The following is a 24,921-nucleotide window of genomic DNA, read 5'->3' as shown; positions in this document are numbered from 1 at the left end:
TACCCGTGCTACGCACGGGTGGAAGGCCAGAAGCAAACAGGCAATGCAGATATGGCGAATGCTAAAGCATGAAACCAATAAATTCCACATTCCTGTAGCACCCTCAGTCGCACGTCAGACATGGACAGCAAGTTCGTGAAGGACTTCCATGAAAAACGTACCCATTCACAAACAAACGGGTACGTTCACGTATAGAAACATCGATCGTGGGTCCGTGGCGAATCTGCATATGGCGATCCACGAAGTTCACGTTTAGAAGGTAGAAACCATCATGGCATGTCGTCATTTACTTGAACTCGATATCTCTTTTTTCATTGCAAACAACATAACTCCAATCACAAATTAATCACAAAATAAACTTTTAACAACGTTGTTAATGTTTCCTTCATTGTAAAAACTACCAAGTCAACAGTTAAAAGGATTTTGAGCCGATAGGTATTACGGCCTTGGCAAGATCGATAGGAGACAGCGATCTGTTCGCGTATACACCACCCAAATAGCTATGTGGAATTCTGTTATGTAGAGATTAAACGTCGTTTGAACTTTGGCCGAGATCATTATTTACTTTTAATGATGTTTATGTACGAATCAAAAATAACATAATTGGTTTTGGGTCGTCCTTTCCGCATATCTCGTGGGATTGTGAGTTGGAGAGATGACCGTGATGGCGGGGAGGGTGTTGGTATTCTCTCAAGCAGGGATTCAACCCATGTCCTTATAAAAGGTGTTTGTCTGAGGTCACTGAGTCCGATTGGTGCAGCCGTGCAGCACAGCTGTGCAGCGATCGGTGCAGCCGTTTGTGCGGCACCCGGGAAAATAACGTTATGCGGGAGTCCAAACGTGAAAATGCTGGAAGCCAAAGCTGAAATTGGAAAAAACAATATAGCCTATTTTACTCAAGGGCTTACCCACCCAAAATATCGTTGTGATCGGTTCAGCCGTTTTTGCGGTACCTTCAAATGGACGGACAGGTGGACGGACAGACAGACGGACGGACATTTGGTGAATTATAGTAAGATTTCCCCATTACCTCATTAAAATGGTGGAATATTTAATTATATTTGCCCTCCCCTATCCAAACAACATTTAATTCACAATCTCGCGAGATTTCGTCATCTCACGATTATGTGCTGGAGGGGCAGACAGACTGACAAGCTTATTATATAGATGAGTTCTCTTATGAGGAACCAATCAAAAGTCTGCACAATGGTTGCTAACATAGGTTGCTTGTCCATACTCTATCCTTTTAAAACGATGAACATCAAGCAAGGAAACGGCACGTACCTTTATTTTAAGCCTTTGGTTTGATGCGGCCAGCTTTCGAGTCGCCGACCTCCCAGACTCAGATCTTCTTTTGAAAAATTGCACTCTTAAATTAAATAATAAGACTTAAATAAGACCTTAATAAGACTTAAGGTAAAAAATGGCCACCATCAAGTACATATATTGGATTGGAATATGGCATCACAGAATCATACATCCCATACTTCAATGTGAATGCCAAACAGTCCCATCCAAAGATTTGTATCGCCATGACACTTGCTAGATGGCTGACATGTTCTATAAATGCGCACACTCACCTCAAGGCTGTCTCGCCTGGGTTTGAATGTCGACCCAGCTGTAAACTTCCATCCTGCTGTTTCACAATTTACATGTTTCACTTCATCAATGTGTCCCTCGGATGGATGTTAAACTGGGCGTCTCGTCTGCCAGCATTAGTTGGTTGATGTTAAAGATCCCACTGTGTCCTTCGCTAAGAGTTGGCGAGCCATCGCCAGGACCCTGGACAAATAATTACAAATGCCTGCCCTAACTACTGCTGGGAGGAGGATGGCAAACCACCCAACATGACCCCAAACCTAGAAACCCCTTCGTCAGAACCACCACTCTGTATTAGCATATGGTATATCGGATCAGAAACACTTGCTAGATATATTGTTATCACCTCGAGAACTCCTTAAATGATGTGACAACCAACATGTGTGTTGTTCGCAGACAGACCACGATCCGCGCACACCAGCATACATCGCTGCCCAAAGCCCCCTGGCTCGCACGATATCTGACTTCTGGCAGGTAGGCAAACATTTGGGGGCTGCCACTTGAGATGGTGTCCATCTGGGTCCCTTTTGACATTTACATAGAGGATTTGGGGAAAAGTCACATTGGGAGAGCAGATGTGGAATCTGGAAACAGGAAACAGCAAAGGTGGATGGGAAGGTGTTATTTTCCAGCTTTAGTAACTATAGGTAACATTGTGAGTTTCTGGTTGAGTTTCTGGGTTTCTGGGTCGGAGTTTCTGGTAGTTGCTGGGTGGTAGTTTGACAAAACCACAGTGTGAAATGTTAAGTCCAGTGTGGGGAAAAAACAGACTGTGTGATATTTTGTGGTGTGAGGCAGATGGTGTGGGAGAACCGTTGTGTGGTTTTGGTGATGCTGTGCCCTTCCGGAGACGAAGGAATGGACTGCTGCCCTCGTTACTGGCCAACAGAAGGAAGTGCCATCTACCACAATTACGAGGTGGATACTCACATCACACATTGGGAGGTTTATCAATATCAATCTCAGACATTAAAATGGCTAATATGAAAACAGAATTTTGGGGAACTGGAGGTGTTGTATTTGTCATTGAGATATCCTTTACTGACTTAGCATTTCCATTTAAAGCACCTGAAACACACTATGGAGAGGGTGTGTTTTGAGTGCAGTAAAGGGAAATCCCAACTTCAATTATCACAGGGTTGGATTTTAATGGCGGTTTGTATGCACCCTGTGGCTGATTGGCTGCATCATTTTCTGGAGGTGTGGCTAGGCCATTGTTGCAATTGCTCCCATCCCCTCCCCCCCCTCATTGCCAGCCAGCTGGTACTCATTTTGCCAACATCTGAAGGATGACAGGCTGAGTCAACCCACCTGGTGTTAATTCAATGGCATGACGGGAGCTCAAACTCAGGACCATAAGATCTTAAGCCAGCAACCTTCACCAACATGCATAAGATCACCAACATGCATTGAAGAAGCATGACAATATCAAATGTATTCGGAGTTGCAGACTCTCGAATGAATAATTTTATTGGCTGCTGAATCGAATGCAAGGTGACATGGATCACAATCTACGATGAGGAGTAATGCGCTGCATCCCCTCCAACTATTGTCTGTGGCGCCGATATTCCACGCAAGTGCATCATTTCAATAATTGGATTAGTACTTGTAAAATACTTCTATATTTATTTATATTCTATAAATACTTTTTCCTTCTGTAAATACTTCTATAAAACTATAAAAATAAATACTTCTATTAAAAATATTTATACTTCTTCCCCCCCCCCCCCCCCCCCTCCTCCTTCCCACGCCGCCTCCCACCAAGCCCTCTCCCTCCCACACATTCCCGATGTCCCTCACAAATGTTGTGTTTATGTGCTTCCCCTTCTCTCCCCATCTTGTCTACCGCTCCCCTTTTGATACACTTTGTTTGTTTGTCTGTTTGATTTGTTTGTGTGATAAATGTTAGCTCTTTCACGAGCCTCGATTATGTATACAAAAACAATTATGTATACAAAATACAAAATACAAAAAAAAACAAAAAAAAAAAAAAAAACCTTATACGATGAGTCAACACTAGGCTCTGTTGGGTTGGAATGATAATATTTAATATCATTTGAATTTTTATGAATAATCATGCAAATATATGTAACAATCTACCATATAAAACACAATGTGTGTTTGTATGTTTGTACAGATGTTTGTCCCCCGTCATGAGGCTCGGTATTAAAGTGCAATCTTTTAACACGAATGTGTGTTCGCTACGGTCTCTTTTTGAGGATAAAACAAACCCGAAAAACATTTTCCATAACAGGATAATTATGTCTCTTATTAGCCAGTCCGCTCAGCAGGAGATGGGGGGGGGGGGGGGGGGGGGGGGGAGGCTTTTTACCATTTGAGCTATTTCATCACATTTTCACCAAAGCTTTATTATGATAATACGGAGAAGGCAAATTAATACTTTTGCCAAAAGGTTAAAGGTCAGCATCACATAAAATCATCAATTTTCATCCAATTGCCCTGAAATTTCAATTTACCATTTGAGTTTTGTCATGAAATGTTCACAAAGGTTTATTGTGAGAATATGGAGAAGGCAAATTAATAATTTGGGCAAAGGTCAAAGTCACATAACATCGCCAATTTTCACCTAATTGACTTGAAATGTTAAGAATTCGCATATTGGGTCACTGAATTGGTTCACCAATCAAAAGCTAGAAGCTGATTATTTTTTTTAGATCTAAAGCTCAAAGGTCAAGGTTGTATAAAATCATCAATTTTCATTTTGTATTTTTTATCACGTCTTCTTGTAAGATGTCTTCTTCCGTATGCAGTTATTTGAGCATACGGAAGAAGACGTCTGAATACAAACGGAGGCAGACGGGCTTTGAATTTTCAGATGCTTTCTAGTATTAGAATTGTAGATGGTGGCTTGAAACCAAGCCTCAAGGGCGGTGTACAGAGCGGTTTTTTTTTTTCAATAACAATAAATACAAGGCGCAAGGAGGTGAAATTCGCTGCACGTGATGTGCAACACATGCAGAGTAAAACGAGTGTTCATTTACACCTGTAGGATGTCTAATAAATAAAGATATAAGCACACCTGACACAAGGCCGAGGCTTCAAACTTTGGCATGCTCACAAGGCTGTACGGTCGAATAAACCTTTCCAACCCATCATATTTGACGGGATTTTTACTAGTATAATAATCATATTTATTAATGACCCTTCTGGTGAACTTCAAAAAGTCCTAAATCCATCGATCAAACAGAAACAGATTCTTCTTCTTGCAATCTCATATGAAATATAAATGGCCGTGACAGACATTTTTGAACACATGACGCTTGATTCCCACCAGGTCCATCTCGTGTCAGAGCATGTGTGCTGTGAGGAGTACGTGGTACGAAGTTTCTATCTCAAGCACATACTCACTGGTGAAACACGCACCGTCACTCAATTCCACTTCCTGAGCTGGGCCCCGAAGGATGTACCATCTGCCCCATACACTCTGCTGGAGTTCCGCAGGCAAGTGCATGAGAGTCTAAGAGGAGAAGCATACACATCCCACTCCACTGCTCATATTTCTGTCGGGAATGTATTGAGCCATTTGTGATTGCATGTGACGAAATATTCAAGACCGGATGCAGCAACCTACCTGCACATATTCTCCCCTTACCTTTAATAACAATGTAATGCAAAAACTTAACTTACACAAGAAATTGCAGGCTGATCATCACGTACCATCCTGCCCTCTGCCAGTGTCATTTTTGTGATGTGCAGCTCCGTTACCGAATCCAGTTGCATAGTCACAAAAGTGATCATTGGAGGATGGGCCAAAGCTCGGCAAGATTGTCTTTGAGGCACATTCTTCTTCTTCTTCCGTATGCAGCACAAGGCTGCAGGTGACATCATTGACTGAAGGCGCGGCTGTGCCACTGATGCAGTAGGTAATGGTGTTGGAATTTTGAATTTGGCCAGGGTGACGCCAGGGTGACAGTGTGACATAGCTTGACAGGGTGACATAGCAGGGTGACAGGGTGACAGGCCAGGGTGACATAGCTTGCCGACTCTTGGTGAAACATTGATCACGATGGTATGGCACACCAGGGATCACACAATGACATTGTTTTTCTTAGGTATGAGCAGGAGATGCAATTTTGTCAGGAATTCCAGCTGAAGCAGTTGCATTTGATTTGATGAATTGGTGACACCAGCTGGTCATTGGAGAAATAATTAATTTGTCATGCAATTCAGGCTTTCCTATTTTGGAGACAAGGTAAGTGTTGCATTAATATAACTAGCAACGGTACCTGCCCTATGGGCGGGGCTTCAATTGGGAGGCCCAAATGAAAAGGCAAAATATCAGAAATTGAAGGGTTTTTTTTTATTTTAAACGATTTATATAAACATCCGTTTAATCATCAAAATCTAAACCGTATGAATGAGTGATCGTTTTAAGGCCATTTTCCCCACTAGAGCGGGGGTTAGCCTTGCGGGCCCCATGACAATCATGGTTCCCTGTTTGAGGCAATGTTTTTATGGCCGGATGCCCTTCCTGACGCCAACCCTTGGTCGCCTCTTACGATGCGCAGGGATACGGTGTACCTATTCTAAACCGGGGTACACACCGTGATCATTTATCCCAGCAAGCTGGTACTCAATTTGTCGACCTCGGAAGGATGACAGGCTGAGTCAACCCCCCTGGTGTTAATTTAACGATCGACCGGGATTCGAACTCGGGATCCTAGGATCCCAAGCCAGCACCCTAACCGCTAAGCTAACACCAGGCTTTGGAGCTTTGAACCAACAAGTATGAGTAGAATTGAAACATTGATCACTGTTCAACAAAGCCACATCACTGTTCATATCGGTAAATATTATTCCATCGTGTTTGGAAAAACTGGAAAATTGGAAAAATTGGAAATTGGGGAAAAATTGGAAAAACAACATAGCCAATTTTGGAATAATTTTGGATTTTGGAATTAAAAGCCAATTTTACTCCAGGGGGTCCCAGGATTACCCACCCAAAATTTCGTTGCGATCTGTTCAGCCGTTTTTGCGGTACCTGGGAACAGACAGACGGACAGACATTTGGTGAATTATCGTAAGATTACTCGATATTACATGATAATTTTGCTCTGGTTTCATATTCCACATTACAAACAAATGTTCAGGATGCATTGTTGCCTTATCCAGGTGTAAACTTTCAACTTACCATCACTCCTTTGCCACTTCTTCCATCATCTATGGAATTGCTACCCAAAGTCTGTCCTTGAAAAAATAAAACATTTAATTTATTTATTGCATTGGCCAAGGTTACAACGACATGAATTAGTAGACGATGGATAGATATATAGTATATGCCATTTGAACCTGGATTTGTTGCATCAAGAGGTATGTTTACAGACAGGAATGCTAAACAGGCCAACCATCCCTCCAGTCTTTCTGGATGGTAGCCAATCCTCTCCAATTAATCTACCCATGGGGACACCACAACTACTATCACACCAAACGGACACCACACCCCATGTCATTTTGTCTCTTCTACGAGACTCAATAGCTATCAAATTTGTTTTTTTTCGAAAATGTAAGTTGTGATGTATTTCCATTTTGGGAAATTAATGCAAGGCAAGTGTATCAGAGATTTGTATTGGTGTGTGATTACAGGAAAGTGAATAAATGCTTCCGAGGTCGTTCATGCCCCATCATCGTTCACTGCAGGTAAGTTCCAAACGAATCAAATGCATCTTCATGTGTTTTTCTTATTGTGTACAAAATTTACGTTCGTGGAAGGGTGAGGTGATGGAGGGTAGAGAGGCAATGTACAGGCAGATGGGCAGTGGGACAACAGGCAGATGCAAAAAGCAACACAATGAACAAACGGGAGAAGAGGAGATGGAATAAAACATAGCAGCCAGCAAGTAGAAGAATGGCTTATTAGGGGAAGGAAAATGGGGGTAGAAAGGATCGTCGATATAGAGATGGAAGATGAGATGAGATGGAAGATGACATCAGATTGATGATGACATGAGATGGAAGATGAGATGAGATGGAAGATGGCATGAGATGGAAGATGACATGATATGGAAGATGAGATGAGATGGAAGATGGCATGAGATGGAAGATGACATGATGTGGAAGATGACATGAGATCGACGATGACATGTAATGGAAGATGACATGAGATGGACGATGACATGTAATGGAAGATGACATGAGATGGAAGATTACGTGGGATGGAAGATGACATGAGATGGAAGATTACGTGGGATGGAAGATGACATGGGATGGAATATTACATGAGATGGAAGATGACATGAGATGGAAGATTACGTGGGATGGAAGATGACATGGGATGGAAGATGACATGAGATGGAAGATGACATGACATGGAAGATGACATGAGATGGAAGATGACATGAGATGGACGATGACATGAGATAGTGGATGACATGAGATGGAAGGTGACATGAGATGGACGATGACATGAGATAGTGGATGACATGAGATGGAAGATGACATGAGATGGACGATGACATGAGATAGTGGATGACATGAGATGGAAGATGACATGAGATGGAAGATTACATGGGATGGAAGATGACATGGGATGGAAGATGACATGAGATGGAAGATTACGTGGGATGGAAGATGACATGGGATGGAATATTACATGATATGGAAGATGACATGAGATGGAAGATGACATTAAACAGAAGATGACATGAGATGGAAGATGACATGGGAGGGAAGACGACATGGGATGGAAGACGACATGAGATGGAAGATGATATGAGATGGTGGATGACATGAGATGGAGATGACATGAGATGGAAGATGACATGGGATGGAAGATGAGATGGGATGGAAGATGACATGAGGTGTATGATGACATGAGATGGAAGATGACATGAGATGGAAGATGACATGAGATGGAAGATGACATGAGATGGAAGATGACATGAGATGGAAGATGACATGAGATGGAAGATGACATGAGATGGAAGATGACATGAGATGGTGGATGACATGAGATGGTGGATGACATGAGATGGAAGATGACATGAGATGGAAGATGACGTGGTATGGAAGATGACATGAGATGGAAGATGACATGAGGTGGACGATGCCATGAGGTGGACGATGACATGAGATGGAAGATGACATGAGATGGAAGATGACATGAGATGGAAGATGACGTGGTATGGAAGATGACATGAGATGGAAGATGACATGAGGTGGACGATGCCATGAGGTGGACGATGACATGAGATGGAAGACAACTTGAGATGGAAGATGACATGAGATGGAAGACAACATGAGATGGAAGATGACATGAGATGGAATATTACATGATATGGAAGATGACATGGGATGGAAGATGACATGAGATGGAAGATTACGTGGGATGGAAGATGACATGGGATGGAATATTATATGATATGGAAGATGACATGGGATGGAAGATGACATGAGATGGAAGATGACATGACATGGAAGATGACATGAGATGGAAGATGACATGAGATGGACGATGACATGAGATAGTGGATGACATGAGATGGAAGGTGACATGAGATGGACGATGACATGAGATAGTGGATGACATGAGATGGAAGATGACATGAGATGGACGATGACATGAGATAGTGGATGACATGAGATGGAAGATGACATGAGATGGAAGATTACATGGGATGGAAGATGACATGGGATGGAAGATGACATGAGATGGAAGATTACATGGGATGGAAGATGACATGGGATGGAATATTATATGATATGGAAGATGACATGAGATGGAAGATGACATGAAACGGAAGATGACATGAGAGGGAAGACGACATGGGATGGAAGACGACATGGGATGGAAGATGATATGAGATAGTGGATGACATGAGATGGAGATGACATGAGATGGAAGATGACATGGGATGGAAGATGACATGGGATGGAAGATGACATGAGGTGTATGATGACATGAGATGGAAGATGACATGAGATGGAAGATGACATGAGATGGAAGATGACATGAAATGGAAGATGACGTGGTATGGAAGATGACATGAGATGGAAGATGACATGAGGTGGACGATGCCATGAGGTGGACGATGACATGAGATGGAAGACAACTTGAGATGGAAGATGACATGAGATGGAAGACAACATGAGATGGAAGATGACATGAGATGGAAGACGACATGGGATGGAAGACGACATGAGGTGGATGATGACATGAGATGGACGATGACATGAGATGGACGATGACATGAGATGGACGATGACATGAGGTGGACGATGACATGGGGATGAAAGATGACATGAGATGGTGGTGTGCTGCTAATTTGAAACTCTAGAGGGTAAAGTTGGATTAAACTTGTTTTGATAGACAGTTTGACAAACAGTAGAAAATATAGTGATGATGACCAAGGTAGTGGCGGTGTACCGTAAGCCTAGATTTGGGGATTTTAATGAAAGGGTCAAAGAAAGAGCAATGGGCATCTGAAGGGATTAGGGAAGCTCGGAGGATTGAAATAGCAGTGGGAGAAAGACCAGATGAGAGGAGGTTCAAAATAAGCGTCCTGTCTGTGATGAGATAGCAGCCTGAGCCCTGAGGCCTTGTGCTTCTACTTTTCTGTGGGAGATACTAATGATGTTGTGATCTTTAGATTCCCCAGCGTTCAGGAGAGACAGGTGAAGTGGGGACAGAAACCCTACAAGGGAGAACCGTACTCCATTAAGCTACAGACAAAGGTCTTAAAGGTTGTGAGACGTTCAGAGAAGTTCAGATTTACCAAGGAACGACTTGACACAATGGAAAATGCTGAGTCTGCAGCTGGATGTGGAGGCCAACTTTGATATATGGTCTGCCCAGTAGAGGCCATCGCTGATGGTCAGGTGCAGAAGTTCAAGACACTTGAACATTTTCCAGTAGTAGTTGTTGATGTTGTTGTTGTTGTTGTATAGGCCCGGGCAGTTCTCTCGAACAAGCCTGCGGCACGGAGATAGCCAATCGATCTCCCAGGAGCGACCCAGAGATCCCCTACATCCAGGATTGTGTATCCCCGCATTCACAAAGTCAGGGCCACGACAGTTAGAGGGAGAAAGGGAGAGAGATAGAGAGAGAGAGAGAGAGAGAGAGAGAGAGAGATAGAGGGAGAGAGATAGAGGGAGAGAGATAGAGGGAGAGAGATAGAGAGAGAGAGAGAGAGAGAGATAGAGGGAGAGCGATAGAGGGAGAGAGATAGAGGGAGAGAGATAGAGGGAGAGAGATAGAGGGAGAGAGATAGAGGGAGAGCGATAGAGGGAGAGAGATAGAGGGAGAGAGATAGAGGGAGAGAGATAGAGGGAGAGAGATAGAGGGAGAGAGATAGAGGGAGAGAGATAGAGGGAGAGAGATAGAGGGAGAGAGATAGAGGGAGAGAGATATAGGGAGAGAGATATAGGGAGAGAGATAGAGGGAGATAGATAGAGGGAGATAGATAGAGGGAGAGAGATAGAGGGAGAGAGATAAAGGGAGAGAGATAGAGGGAGAGAGATAGAGGGAGAGAGATAGAGGGAGAGAGATAGAGGGAGAGAGAAAGAGAAAGAGAAAGAGAAAGAGAAAGAGAAAGAGAAAGAGAAAGAGAAAGAGAAAGAGAAAGAGAAAGAGAAAGAGAAAGAGAAAGAGAAAGAGAAAGAGAAAGAGAGAGAGAGAGAGAGAGAGAGAGAGAGAGAGAGAGAGAGAGAGAGAGAGAGAGAGAGAGAGAGAGAGAAAGAAAGAAAGAAAGAAAAGAAAGAAAAGACACAGAGAGAAAAGACACAGAGACGAGAGAGAAAGGGCCAGTCCAAGGCGACCGATCGACACTCTGACTGTAATCGCACTACCCTGACGTATCCGGGCAGCAGAGAAGAATGACGAAGATTTGGCCGCCGGCTTGCGTTGGGGAGTACAACCACCACGAAGAGGCATCCCTGATAGTTGTTTTTCCAGTAGTTGATCAACAACGTAGATTGGAGAAATTGCTGAACAATTCTTTTGAAGAGACAGAGTGAAAATTTGAGAATTGCCTGAATTGAAAGACATATCCCATTTACCAAAGATGAGTAATAAACATCAGATCACAAATAACGGTATGAGTAAAGCTGAAGATGAAAGACCTTTCTAGAAGATTCCGAGTTCGAATCGTTCAGCAACGATCAAGAGTTTCACGAACAACTGAGATGACAATAACACATAGTTAGTGGACAGCAACTACAGTGAAGCTTGATGTAAGATCAGTAGAAATGGGGCCATTGGGCATTTCACAATTATACATTGATAAGCAATATCACACGTAAGCAAGGTGTGATCCTCTGTAAAGCAAAGGTGTGATGTAAAAACAATAATATGGTGAATTGTATAACTTATTGACGTTTCTTTGTGTTTTCCTCCATAAGAAATTTTACCCAAAATCCATTCATCACCCAGTTCGTTGGTCGAGAATTCTGCGTGTACATTGCATTGCTTGTATGTTTCCACAATTATTTCCTATGCTGTATACATACATGAGACTTAACAATAACATTTAATCATTGCTGATCTTTCATGAATGCTCCAATTTCATCAAATCAAACACATGGCAAAATATGGCCTCTTGTTCCCAAAAGTGCATTTTGGAAAAAGAGAAAACCTTGTGCATGTTATATTATGTTGTCTGAAAAGGAAATGCTGTTGTTATTGTTTGTTTAAAAAAGAGAAAATTTGCTTTTCATTTGAGAACGTGTGCTAAAGAGCAGCGGAGTAAATATTGGATCATATTAGAAGCACTTGGCTCTGAATGACGAACACTGATGCTCTTCATTCCCAAATGGATGCACACATACACACACACACACACATACTCATACACACATACGCACACCCACACTCATATACATACACACAGGCACACACGAGCGTACACACAAACGCGTACACACACACACACACACCTCATCCATTTATAATAGATGTGTGTGCATAATCTGTGTTGCAGCAAGACCATGCATATAATGACACACATATATGTATATATATATATAATATATATATATGTATGTATGTAAAGCCTAATTCTGGTTCTACTCGTTCTCTGTCTCCATTTCCTGCCCCCAGTGACGGGTCAGGTCATACAGGCACATATATACTACTAGACATGGTGTTAAATCGTGTAGCCAAAGGTAAGTTCACTGCTGCATTGCTTACTTTACAGTAGTAATGCACACTACCTCTTTCGTTGTCACTCACCACAACCCCCTTCCACCTGAACATTTACATGTTCCACAGCACTACAGAATGTGTTGTTTTATCAGAAGTTGGTCATTATTTGTCTGATTATAAGAGAGAATGGAAAACTTGGTGACTTGTGGTTCATTCAGGTTTCATTTTAACACAATCCTACCAACAGGAACTAAGGAGATTGACATTGCAGCCACGTTGGAATTCATACGTGACCAACGGGCCAGGATGGTAGAGACCAAGGTAAATGGCACTTTAAATTGGAGCTCCGCCATTGTTGAGCCTGATTACACTAAACGGGGCAGCAAAAAGTTTTGAAAAGGTTAATCAAAATATTAAACACTTGTAAGGTGTTATCAATAAGTTCCAAGCGTTATATGATCAACTAGAACGGCACTCGGTAGAGCGCATACCTCCGCCATACTGAACAGTTTACGTTTTATATCCCACTGATAGGCCGGATCTGGATTCAGACCTGAACCAAAAAATAGAATCGGCTTCTTTTGTCACGTAATTCAAACCCATCCCCCAAGTTTGTCATAGGTCGTCCACAACATTTTGAGATATTGTGCAATGTATAGTTTCTGGTCCTATCTCTCAATGGTGAAGAAACACTTAAAATTTGAAAAATTATCGGATCCCAATCCGGATCTGCACCAACAGATAATTAATTTGTCCTTGTCATGCATGATGGAGGCAATAACTGACATTCACAAAAATTGATTGTTTTTATCCCTTCCACTATCATTGTCACCTTTTAATTGAACAAATCGTCTTTATTTTATCATTCTACTTCTATGTCGGGCTACAAATCACTTTCTGCAAAGTTAACATCAGAATAAGACCTCGTTACTGGTGGTGTACCTCCATTACAAGCCTTCAAATATACTCCACAGCTTTATCCAAAATGAATTTAAGGCCCAATTTTGTTTTCACAAACACATCTGATGGCAACCTTGGCATCCGTTTTATTTATTATTTGTGCACAAAGTCAAAGCTTGTGGAAGAGCTGGAACACAGAATGGATCAGAATGCTAAATAGAACAAAAGGAACAGTACAAAGAGAAGGAAAAAAATCAACAGCAGGGTTGAATGACAAATAGAGGGAGACTTGGCCAAATAAGGGATGTGGCCAGGAAAAATGAGGACACATGGAGCGGACAAGATGGATACATAAGTAAACTCTCAGAAATAAAAAAAAAACTGGAAATTTGGAAAGAGGTGGGGTTAGGGTGTGGATGGGGGAGGGGATTGACGGTGGTATGAAAGACCATTGGTCAATGGGTGAGGAAATCATCACCAGGGTGAAGATGCGGAAAGAGGCCTGAAATACCTGTCGTTACCATAGCTCCAGCGCACAGATATTTTCTTAATCGCGAAATGCCGTGGGCGCTCAATTTCCTTCTATCTGAAGCTCGAGGTATGAACTAATTCTTGCGGCCTTTTCCTTCATCCCTGTATTTCCATTATTCCACTTTCTTTTATTCTTGTTGTCGCCCACTTCCACATCCAGCCCACCCACAACCCACTTATTTGCTATCCATCCACCTGTCCTTCGAGCGTCCTTACTTGAAGTGCAGCGCAACCTTTCCCTTTTCCCTGACACCAGGAATGCATTTGCATCTGCTTGGACTTAATGCATTCCAGTTTCAAAACCACCCCCTCAGATTGTTAAAGTCTGCACATCCGCCATGAGATCATGTTCCTGTATTGCGAAACCTGTTTCCATCCGGTTCCTCTTATCCATGCCTTCATGCATCCTTACTGGTTAATTGATCTTACAAAATTGGTCTTGTGCTAATTTGGAGAAAAAAAATAACACAAGGCAAGTGCATGTCCAGAACATTCATGTTAATATGATGAAATGCAAAAGGTCATTGCTTGATTTCAGAATACATGTACAAATGGTGGTAAAAACTAAAGGGGGTGGGAGGGAAGATGAGGACATCTTTTCTTCTTTCAGAAATCAGTACATAGCTGTGGGTAACACCATTTCCTGGATGTGCGCTAAGCCACAAATGCAGTGCCCCTGTGGGTTAGAGCAGGAATTTCGAATTTGGCCAGGATGCCAGGTTGACCAATTGACCTGCTTGTAAAACACCAGGACAGTTTATAGCTTTGGTCGATATTCGAACCCATGCTCGGAAACCTCTAGGTCTCGGATATCCTGCCAGAAAATTTGGGAAGAAAATGATATTTAAAAAAAAAGAAAATTAAGGAAAAGAAGAGCAGGAGAAGAAAAAGGGGTAACAAGAGTGAGTGCGGAGTGTTGCGGAGAAAGGGCAGACTGGGAAGATAAGCTGGAACAAAATGTAGTGTACATGGAAGGGAGGGTGGAAAATGTATGGGGATGTAGGGGAAAAGGAATACAAATAGGGGAAGGAATACAAATAGCAGAAGATGTTTGGAGGTGGGGGTCATTACAGACGTGATTGCCATCGTGTTTGAGCTCATTATTTTAAACAAATGATAAAATTACTCCACAATGGTTGTTTTCCTGTTCCAGTACAATTATTGCAAACTTGCAGCTGTCTCTTTCTCAACACCATCTCCCTCCCCCTGCCCCTTTCTACCTCCCTTCTTTTCATTTAGCTTTCTGATCCTCACATGAGCAATTAGTATTCAATTCACATCATATAATTTGATTGCTGAGGTAGGAGCATGGCATGTGCATGATAAACCAAATTAATATTAATTTATCAGGGCTTGGAATAGTCCCAACTAATGGCAGCAATTTTGGCTGCCTGTTCCGTTGCCACTCAGCTAACACCAGCAGATGGGTCCCCAGCGTCGGCCCACAGTATTCTTCACTCTTCCAATGCTAAGTGTATCGGCCAGGTTATTTTCTCCCCAGCCTCCCATAGTAGCAATGGAAGAGAGGATGCACTTTCAGGCACAGCTTGGTGTAAGGATGCCAAAAAATAAAGTCTTTAATTATAGCTATTCGCAATGATAGACTTAATGATTAATTATTCTCAAATAAATAAATTACTAACTAAAATTATTGGCATGAATGAATGATCGTTTTAAGGCCATTTTCCCCGCTAGGGCGGTGGTTAGCCTTGCGGGCCCCATGACAATCATGGTTCCCTGTTTGAGACAATATTTTTTTTATGGCTGGATGCCCTTCCTGATGCCAACCCGTTGTCGCCTGTTACGATGCGCAGGGATACGGTGTACCTATTCTAAATCGAGGTACACACCGGGATCATTCATCCCAGCAAGCTGGTACTCAATTTGCCGACCTCGGAAGGATGACAGGCTGAGTCAACCCCACATGGCATTAACTCAACGGGATTCGAACTAAGGATCCTAGGATCCCAAGCCAGCACCCGAACCGCTAAGAACTAAAATTATTGGCATGGCATAATAAAAAGCAATGATTAATCGATTTTCAAGGATTAATAACACTATTCTGGGGGGACAAAAGGACAATTGGGCTGACAGGATGGCCTAGAGGTACGCACACTCACCTTTGAGCTGTCGACCCTGGGCTAGAATCTCGGCCCAGATATAAACTGTTGCCATGGTGTCTTGCAGGCAGAAAAAGGCATCAATGTGTGTGCACAGAATCTTGTTTCTCACAGTCTAAGAGTCCTTTAGATGCTTTTTTGCAAACTCCAAGCGGGCTTTCATGCGTCTTTCACTGAGGAGAGGCTTCCGTCTGGCCACTCTGCCATAAAGCCCAGATCGGTGGAGTGTTGCAGTGATGGTTGTCCTTCTGGAAGTTTCTCCCATCTCCACACAGGATCTCTGGAGCTCAGCCAGAGTGACCATCGCGTTCTTGGTCACCTCTCTTACCAAGGCCCTTCTCTCCTGATTGCTCAGTTTGGCCAGGCGGCCAGCTCTAGGAAGAGTCCTGGTTGTTCCAAACCTCTTCCATTTAAGAATAATGGAGGCCACTGTGCTCTTGGGAACCTTCAATGCAGCAGAAATTTTTTTGTCGGCTTCCCCAGATCTGTGCCTCGACACAATCCTGTCTCTGAGCTCTGCAGGCAGTTCCTTCGACCTCATGGCTTGGTTTTTGCTCTGATATGCATTGCCAGCTGTGAGACCTTATATAGACAGGTGTGTGCCTTTCCAAATCATGTCCAATCAATTGAATTTACCACAGGTAGACTCCAATCAAGGTGTAGAAACATCTCGAAGATGATCAAGAGAAATGGGAGGCACCTGAGCTAAATTTCAAGTGTCATAGCAAAGGGTCTGAATACTTATGTCAATGCGATATTTCTTTTTTTTCTTTTTAATAAATTTGCAAAACTTTCTAAAATCCTGTTTTCTCTTTGTCATTATGGGGTATTGAGTGTAGATTGATGAGGGAAAAAATGAATTTTAACGATTTCAGCATAAGGCTGCAACGTAACAAAATGTGAAAAAAGTGAAGGGGTCTGAATACTTTCTGAATGCACTGTATATAGAACTAAACCCCCCAACTTAATGAAGCAGCAAAACACAGATCAAGTCCCATAACAGCCATTTCCGCATGACCTGTTGGCAACAAGCGTAGTCCACTACACCAATGCATTCTCTGCCATACTGAACACCTATCAGGTTGCAGGTGGTGGAGTTGCTGTCGGGCGTGATCAATAAACCAAAAAAGGCTCTACAGTCCTGAATTTACTCAGGGTTCCGCTGAGTTACTCGGGTCTTTAAAGACCGAGATTTAAATGGTCACAAGTAAAGGAATGCAGAGCCGCCAACCTCGTTTCACCCTCATTTAAGCTCATCAGGATGGCATACCATTAAATTGTATACTCGTGACCAAGACCCAGTCGGTTGAATGTGAGTTGATCCCCATAGTGCCCCAACTTGGTGAAGCAGTAAAACTCAGATGGAGTTCCTATATGACAGGCCTATTCTCCAATTACCAGTGATGCTTGAAGGCCAAACACGAAGCACCACTCTAGAGTTCATAAAATATGATACCCCACGCAGTGTTCAAGTATATACTTCAATTTTAATAAAATAATGATGTTAAACATCGTTTTAAACATTCTGAAGTTTAGCGCAACTGAAGCAGTCTTATAAACCACCCTTATACACTAATAAGACGACACTGAATCGCAGTTTAGGAGATGGAGGCTTTATTGATCACCATAGAACGCAGTGTCAATTGGCATCGTACATGGCCATATCGGCGACCTCTTCTTCACCCCAATACTGCACCCTCCCACATGCCACGCCCACTTCCCAGGGGCTTCGCTTGACAGCTCTTATTACATACACCACCCTATAGAACATATCCAAGTACTACAATTATCCAAGTAGTATGATGAAGGCTATATGTGTTCTACAATGTACAAGTATATAATTCAATTTGAATAAAGGTTTAAAGGGGTTTAAAGACATATAAATAAATTAATTGCAGGTTTTACCGCCATTTACCCAGTGTCTATTACATCACCCTATCTAACACGTGCATTAGTTATTCGTGCCTGTTGTTTGTGTCCTTTATAATGTCCTTAAAAACAGTAATGTTTCCGGTTTGGAATGATTTTCAATTCTGTTTGATTGCCAGGCAATTTTGTTTAATCCCCATAGAAGTTGAATAAATACAAAAGAGAGTAAAAAATATTATCTCGCTCCTCTGCGCATGCATAATCGGGAATAATTCACAGACAACAGATGGTAAAACAGCAAACTTGTCTTCCGATTCATGTTCTGATTCGTGTTCAAAATATAACACTAGATATAAATAAGTTGTTCCTCAATCATGAAGTTTGGTGTTGGCTTAAAGTGGCTGGTTTAAGATCTTAGTGTTGTGAGTTCACTCCCCTGTCATGCCGTTGAATTAACACCGGGTGGGTTGACTCAGCCTGTCATCCTTCTGAGGTCGGCAAAATGAGTACCAGCTTACAGGGAAGAATGAGCCATTAAAGTATCCTGAGTTGGAGTGGTCTTGAAATTGAATAAATGCAACTTTTACTTTATCATATACTGTATTACATTTGCTGTTCTTTAGCTTTTCAGACAGCACACTTTGTGCTAGAGCACGGAGAAGGCCTAACCTGTGATCTCACCTCACCAGAAACTAAAAACGCATTTCATTCTCCGCAAACTTGCTCGGCACTTCGATCATATTAAACACTCAACACGTTGTTTCATGATGCAAAAATAATGAATTTTTTCATGAAAAAAATCATGAAAATCATGAATTTGGCAGTAAGGAGAGCACTGGTTGGAATAGCTTTGTTTGATTATTTATGCAATGGGAAACTTTAATCTCCAAACGTGCTTTCGCAGGTTAAGATGAATCAATGACGATAAGCAAGGGGAACAAGCATTCTGAGTATTGCGCTGGAATACATGTCCCCTTCCGGCAGTCTGTCGTCTGGAAAACTGTTGGGGAAATTCCCAAAGTTCAAAGTGCCATAACTTTGTCAAAAATGATCGAAACGTCGTGAAGTTCGAACTTGATCTGTAACTTATCATGAGGAAACCATGTGCCAAGTTTGAAATCATTAGCATTAAGAGTTTAGAAAAAAGTCTGGAAAACTGTTCTTTGCGTGACGGACGGACAGACGGATAGACTGATAGACTGACAGACGGAGGGACGGAGTGCAAACCTATAGTCCCCTCCGGTGTACACCGGTAGGGGACTAATTAACGGTCAGGGTAAGGACATGCTGTGGAGAGAAATGAGTGTGGCAAGGGAAGGGGTGGGGGAAGTGAGAAGGTGCAATGGGTGTTACATATCAAATCAACTTGATTACAAACCTTCAGCTGTTCAACTGATTCGTTAAAAAGTCCGTTTTGCTCTCACGTTTGGTGAAATGATGTGTTTAGAGATTCCGGGCCAATGCATTGATGCACCGCTATTGGTAATAGATATCTTCGTTTCAAATCCGGAAATTTTGTGGTATTACCAATATATTCATCGTGGCGGTGTCGGAAAGTAGTGTTATTAATACGCTGACATTTTTTGCTGCTTGCAGGAGCAGTTTGCTTTTTGCCTGACTGCAGTGGCCGAGGAGGTGAATTCCATACTCAAGTCCTTGCCAAAGTGACGTGCAAGATGTTACAGGGATCACTGCACTTTCAAGATTGTCCATTGGCAATAAAGGGGTAAAGCACTATAACTGGGTTGGCACCGACCATTTGATGGTGTTGGCAACATGTTTGTGCAGTTGTGCCAAACTTGACGGGAAGGCAAATTGCGGCTACAGAGCGGAGAAGCAGAGTGCTGATGTGTATAAAACAAGGTTAGGGTTAACAGAATTGAAAAAAAATCAAATTATTTTTCACATGAATCTCTAAACTTCTTTCTCACCAATTTCCTTTCACTGTTCATCATTTCTCCATTTATTTTATTCCCTTTTTCTTGTGCCATGGTTTCGTTAAAAACCCATCATGTTGGCTTTTTCTTAGGTTGTATCAAGTCACATTTAGCAGAATTTTTTTTGGACCAATGTGGATCAAGAATACCAAAAGTGTTTCACAAATGATATTTAACATAAATGCCAGCATTGATATTTTTGTATCTGTGGGTTTGAGACATTTGCTTCCAACTTGGGTCAAGGGTGCAATGGAATTGCAATCCAAAGAAGAATACCATAATTACATCATTTTAAATCTTCTCCCTCCTTTCTCTCTCATCTCACTTTTCTATTGATTGGCCAATCCAATTTAAATGCAAAATGTGACATCACTTATGATGCATAGAGTTATGCAAATAAGGCATTCTGCTTCACTTTGCTTCGATATGTTATGTGGTAGCAAACAGGATACAAGTTGGTCTGTACCATCTGAATTTTTAACCAATTGTTGTCTTGCTAATGAAAGCAAAGACACTTTCAAGACTGATGCTTAAAATGCTGAGCTTCTCTTGAGCAGATGTTTGGAGAGATCCCCCCTACATCCCACTCTCCCTCTTTACCCACCCGTCATCTCCATCTGCCTCCGACACCCCACCCATCCACTGTCACACTCGTTCATTGCTTTTTGTGGGCACCATAGAACAGCTGTAGGCAAGAAGTATGGAGCCAGATAATGGCAGAAATATCTTGACAGATAAATCAAGTTAAAGCATGAAAGACAAACTGTAACTTTAGATTTGCATAAAGCCCACAAGTGAATGCAAAAAAAATCTATCAGCCCATAATCTAGGTTTATATAGTATTCATCCCCGGGCCTATTACCACTGCACGAAGGAATTGGAAAACCACCCAATACATTTCTAGGCACAGGAAACTGCTTTCGCAGTCCCGTACCCCATAGATAAGGTATGGCATTAATCCAAATTGAATAATTCCAGCATCAGGTTATAAAAAAATACTATATAGACAGGGAAAACATAATATGGCGAAGTATGACCTTTTTAAGGGGCATTCCTTGGCAGATGGCTGGCTTCAGACTCATTCCAAGCCTCCTCTCCTCTGGCTCATCCACCATGCTCATTACTAAATCTTCCTGCGAATTTGAACCCATATTGGTGGGAAAACATATGCAAGTATGCCACGTATCGAGTACACTTGGAATGTCGCACAGGTCCACTAGGGGACCAGCAAGCACATAGCCTTTGGGACTTATAGTTTTGTAATCTGAAAGAGCAACCCGACTGTTTGCCCTCTTTGTGCCCTTATGTCGATTCATTAGTGTAAGCTTAGACAACCTTAATCGCCTGAGTTTATAAGCCACGTGATTAAATAGGTCTCAACTGTGACTCCCACTGTGTACCTTTAATCAAAACGATTACATACGTGTGGTAGATTGTTTTTAAAGCACTGCATATGGTTGTTGATGCCACACGCCGCTACATTTTACTGTATCCGGAAGTTTAAACATTTTACTGTATCTGACCTTTATCCGGAGGTTTAAACATTTTACTGTATCTGACCTTTATCCAGAGGTTTAATTTATAGCCTTACATGACGTATATTAACGTGAAAGTGCCATTTTCAAACCATGTGCATTCTCCCCGATGCTGCTGTTGCTGCTATTCCCCAAGAGAATGGGTCATTTCCTTTGCTGTTGAAACCCCTGTGATGTAAAGCAATACTAGGTTATAGATCAGCAAGCTCCATATTGTCTGTTTGTGTTTGTGTGTGGGTGTGTGTTCATGGGTGTTCACCATTCCTCATGTATGTATATGGAAAAAGATCAACCATTGTCAACAAAGGATAAATAATTCAGCAATGTCGTGACATTAAAATATTTATCGATGACTGCTATTTGTCTCAATTTCAATACGTGGTGGTCGCGGAGACCGGGTTTGGAAAATTCAGGTCACGCCAGCCGGTGGTGGAATGTTTGCAGCTCAGGGAAAAATCCTGACCTTTAATGAAACGGCTTTTATGAATATTGTTCATATTTATAAGACAAGCTCTTTGTGGATATGTCCATAAACTGTATGCAAAGCTATCTCACTTCACTACAACTTGGAGATGGGGAGAGGAAGGATGTGGAGATAGGACAATACAAACTATAGGAGTTAACCATTACCAGATAGTTCAGAGGTGAGTGTGCTGTCACCAGTCCCGCTTCCTTACCAAAATATAAGCCATTATCCACGTGTTCCGCAGGCACGGCGTTGCATCAAATGGTTGTACCGTTCATCGGGTAAGACCAAGTTGGAGTCCCATCTGCCAGCTTTTTCCTGCTGGTGTACGTTACATATCCCACAGTCAGTGCCTTTTGCAAAGAGGTCATTGTGTGCCAATGCTCTGGTCAAATTCCTGCCCGTACTACGAATGCAAATGCAATGGCAAACTATCCGGTATATCATTTGCCAAGACCCCTTTGACCGCACCGAAAATTTGTAATGTTGTAATGACGTCAACCAATACATAGTCCTCATCTCAACCTGGAACGTTACGTTATAATAACATGTATCCAAACTCTTGTGTTTGCATAAGTAAAGGTAATGCTTGAAAAAACATTATGGCATACATATACAGTCACGTGAAAAAGTAAGTACACTCCATGTAAAGTTTTGACTTTTTCAACATATTTCAACATGCAGCGATTTGATCTTCATTTCAACAATATTGAAAGATAAAGGTGATATAATATAACAAATATCATGAAACATTTACATTTTGTAGTCCATTGTATAATTTAAATAAACATAAATGCAAATTTCGCATGTGGAAAAAGTAAGCACACCCCTACATTTATCACTACTTCAAATACCTAAAATTAGAATCAGGTGCACCAGCTCAGGTTCAAATGATTAGAACATCGTTAGAGAGGATCGTGGAGGAACCTGTCTTAATTAAACCTCAGACATTTAGTTTGGTTTGCTCTTTGTTGTTAAAGTGTGCAGCGTCGCCATGCCGAGATAAAAAGAGCTCTCTAAGGCCTTCAGAAAGAAGGTTATAGATGCCTACGAGTCTGGGAAGGGAGTTAAAAAGATCTCCAAACAATTTGAAATCAATCATTCGACTGTCCGGAAGATCATGTACAAGTGGAAAAGATTCCAAACAACTGCCAAATTGTTCAGGCCAGGCCGCCCCAGCAAGTTCAGCCCGAGAGCAGGCCGCAAGATGCTGAAAGAAATCTCTAAGAACCCCAAAATGTAATCATGGGACCTACAGGTAGCTCTTGCCACTGTTGATGTCAAAGTGCACGAGTCTACCATTAGAAAGAGGCTGCACAAATTTGATCTACATGGGAGGTGTGCCGGGAGGAAACCTTTGCTGTCCAAAAAGAACATCAGGGCAAGACGAAAGTTTGCCAATGAACACCTAAGCAAAGAGCAGCACTTGTGGAACAATGTGCTCTGGACAGATGAGTCAAAGGTAGAGCTCTTTGGCCACAGTACCAGAAGACATGTTTGGCGAAAACAAAAGACAGCATTTGACCACAAGAACCTGATACCAACTGTAAAGCATGGTGGTGGAAATATTATGGTTTGGGGCAGCTTTGCTGCATCAGGGCCTGGGCAGCTCACCATCATAGAATCCACTATGATTTCTTCATTGTACCAGAGGGTGCTTGAGGATAATGTGAGGCCATCTGTCGGAGAGTTGAAGCTCAACCGAAGGTGGACCTTGCAACATGGCAATGACCCTAAACATACCAGTAAATCCACCAAGGAATGGCTGAAAAGAAAGAAATGGAGGGTTCTGGAATGGCCAAGTCAAAGCCCGGATCTAAATCCCATCGAGATGTTGTGGGGGAATTTGAAACGAGCTGTGCATGCAAGAAACCCCTCAAACATCGCACAGCTGAAAGAATTCTGCATGGAGGAGTGGGCAAAAATTTCTCCCAGTCGATGTCAGAGACTGGTAGACAATTATAAGAAACGCCTACTTGAGGTTGTTTCTGCCAAAGGGGGCAATACCACCTATGAGAGCCAAGGGTGTACTTACTTTTTCCACAGGCGAAATTTATGTTTATTTAAATTATACAATGGACTACAAAATGTAAATGTTTCATGATATTTGTTATATTATATCACCTTTATCTATCAATATTGTTGAAATGAAGATCAAATAGCTGTTTGTTGAAATATGTTGAAAAAGTCAAAACTTTACATGGGGTGTACTTACTTTTTCACGTGACTGTATATATATATATATATTGTTGTGGTTTTGAGAGCCCCTCACTTTGTAAATAAATAATCACTTCTTGTAAATATTCCATCATTTAAAAGGTCAAAGGTCGCACCTATAGTTAGGCCATATGCAACACGTAGGACACCAGAGGACTGTCAGTTATTTCCTTAGTATGTGTTTCAGATAAGGCTGTGTTCCCAATAGTTGAATCTGCGTTGCATTAATTAAATAAGATAGGCCCCATTCCATCCATTTTGCCAGTCTCTCTCTCCAAATTGGGTTACGCGCCTCTGCTCGCCCAGCAGCGTTCGCTGCCTCGCTCCAAACGCCATTACGCATGCGGTCAAGCTTGGAGAAGAAGGGGGCGGAGCGCCAAGAACGAGGCGTGGCCCTGTCAACGAGCCGTCAAGGGCGGAGCCGGTGAGCCCTCACTATCCAACCAGGGCTGAGGTGAGCACACTGGCAGGCGTGTCTCTATGAAGCGCGCATTGATTTCAAAGATTTCATCACCATCAAACCTTTCGTCCTCATCCTTCCCTTTCTTGTAACTCTTCTGAAATCTCTGACACACGATCAATTGCTCTTCCTACATGCCCCTCTCACCCTTCATCTGACCCTACCCCTCACCTCCCCTGTCCTGCACCC

General features: G+C 42.2%; 1 protein-coding gene across 2 annotated transcripts in view; it reads left to right on the top strand.

Annotated features, from left to right (window-relative positions):
* LOC137432347 (receptor-type tyrosine-protein phosphatase-like N) overlaps positions 1–21,942 on the top strand; it is a 237,834-nt gene extending 215,892 nt beyond the window's left edge. For both annotated transcript variants that reach the window (XM_078781553.1, XM_078781543.1), the window contains exons 14-20: positions 1,996–2,073; positions 2,398–2,517; positions 4,895–5,061; positions 7,204–7,257; positions 12,653–12,717; positions 12,945–13,018; positions 19,714–21,942. In XM_078781553.1, the coding sequence (XP_078637679.1) occupies positions 1,996–2,073; positions 2,398–2,517; positions 4,895–5,061; positions 7,204–7,257; positions 12,653–12,717; positions 12,945–13,018; positions 19,714–19,785 (630 nt within the window). In that variant the 3' untranslated portion in view covers positions 19,786–21,942. The remainder of the gene's footprint in view (positions 1–1,995; positions 2,074–2,397; positions 2,518–4,894; positions 5,062–7,203; positions 7,258–12,652; positions 12,718–12,944; positions 13,019–19,713) is intronic.
* Positions 21,943–24,921: the final 2,979 nt, after the last annotated feature.

This window comes from Myxine glutinosa, chromosome 1 (genome assembly GCF_964187855.1).
Source record: "Myxine glutinosa chromosome 1, kmMyxGlut1.1, whole genome shotgun sequence".
Classification (NCBI taxonomy): domain Eukaryota; kingdom Metazoa; phylum Chordata; class Myxini; order Myxiniformes; family Myxinidae; genus Myxine; species Myxine glutinosa.
The sequence above is the reverse complement of the archived record's forward strand: the minus strand, read 5'-3'. Positions and strand labels throughout refer to the sequence as shown.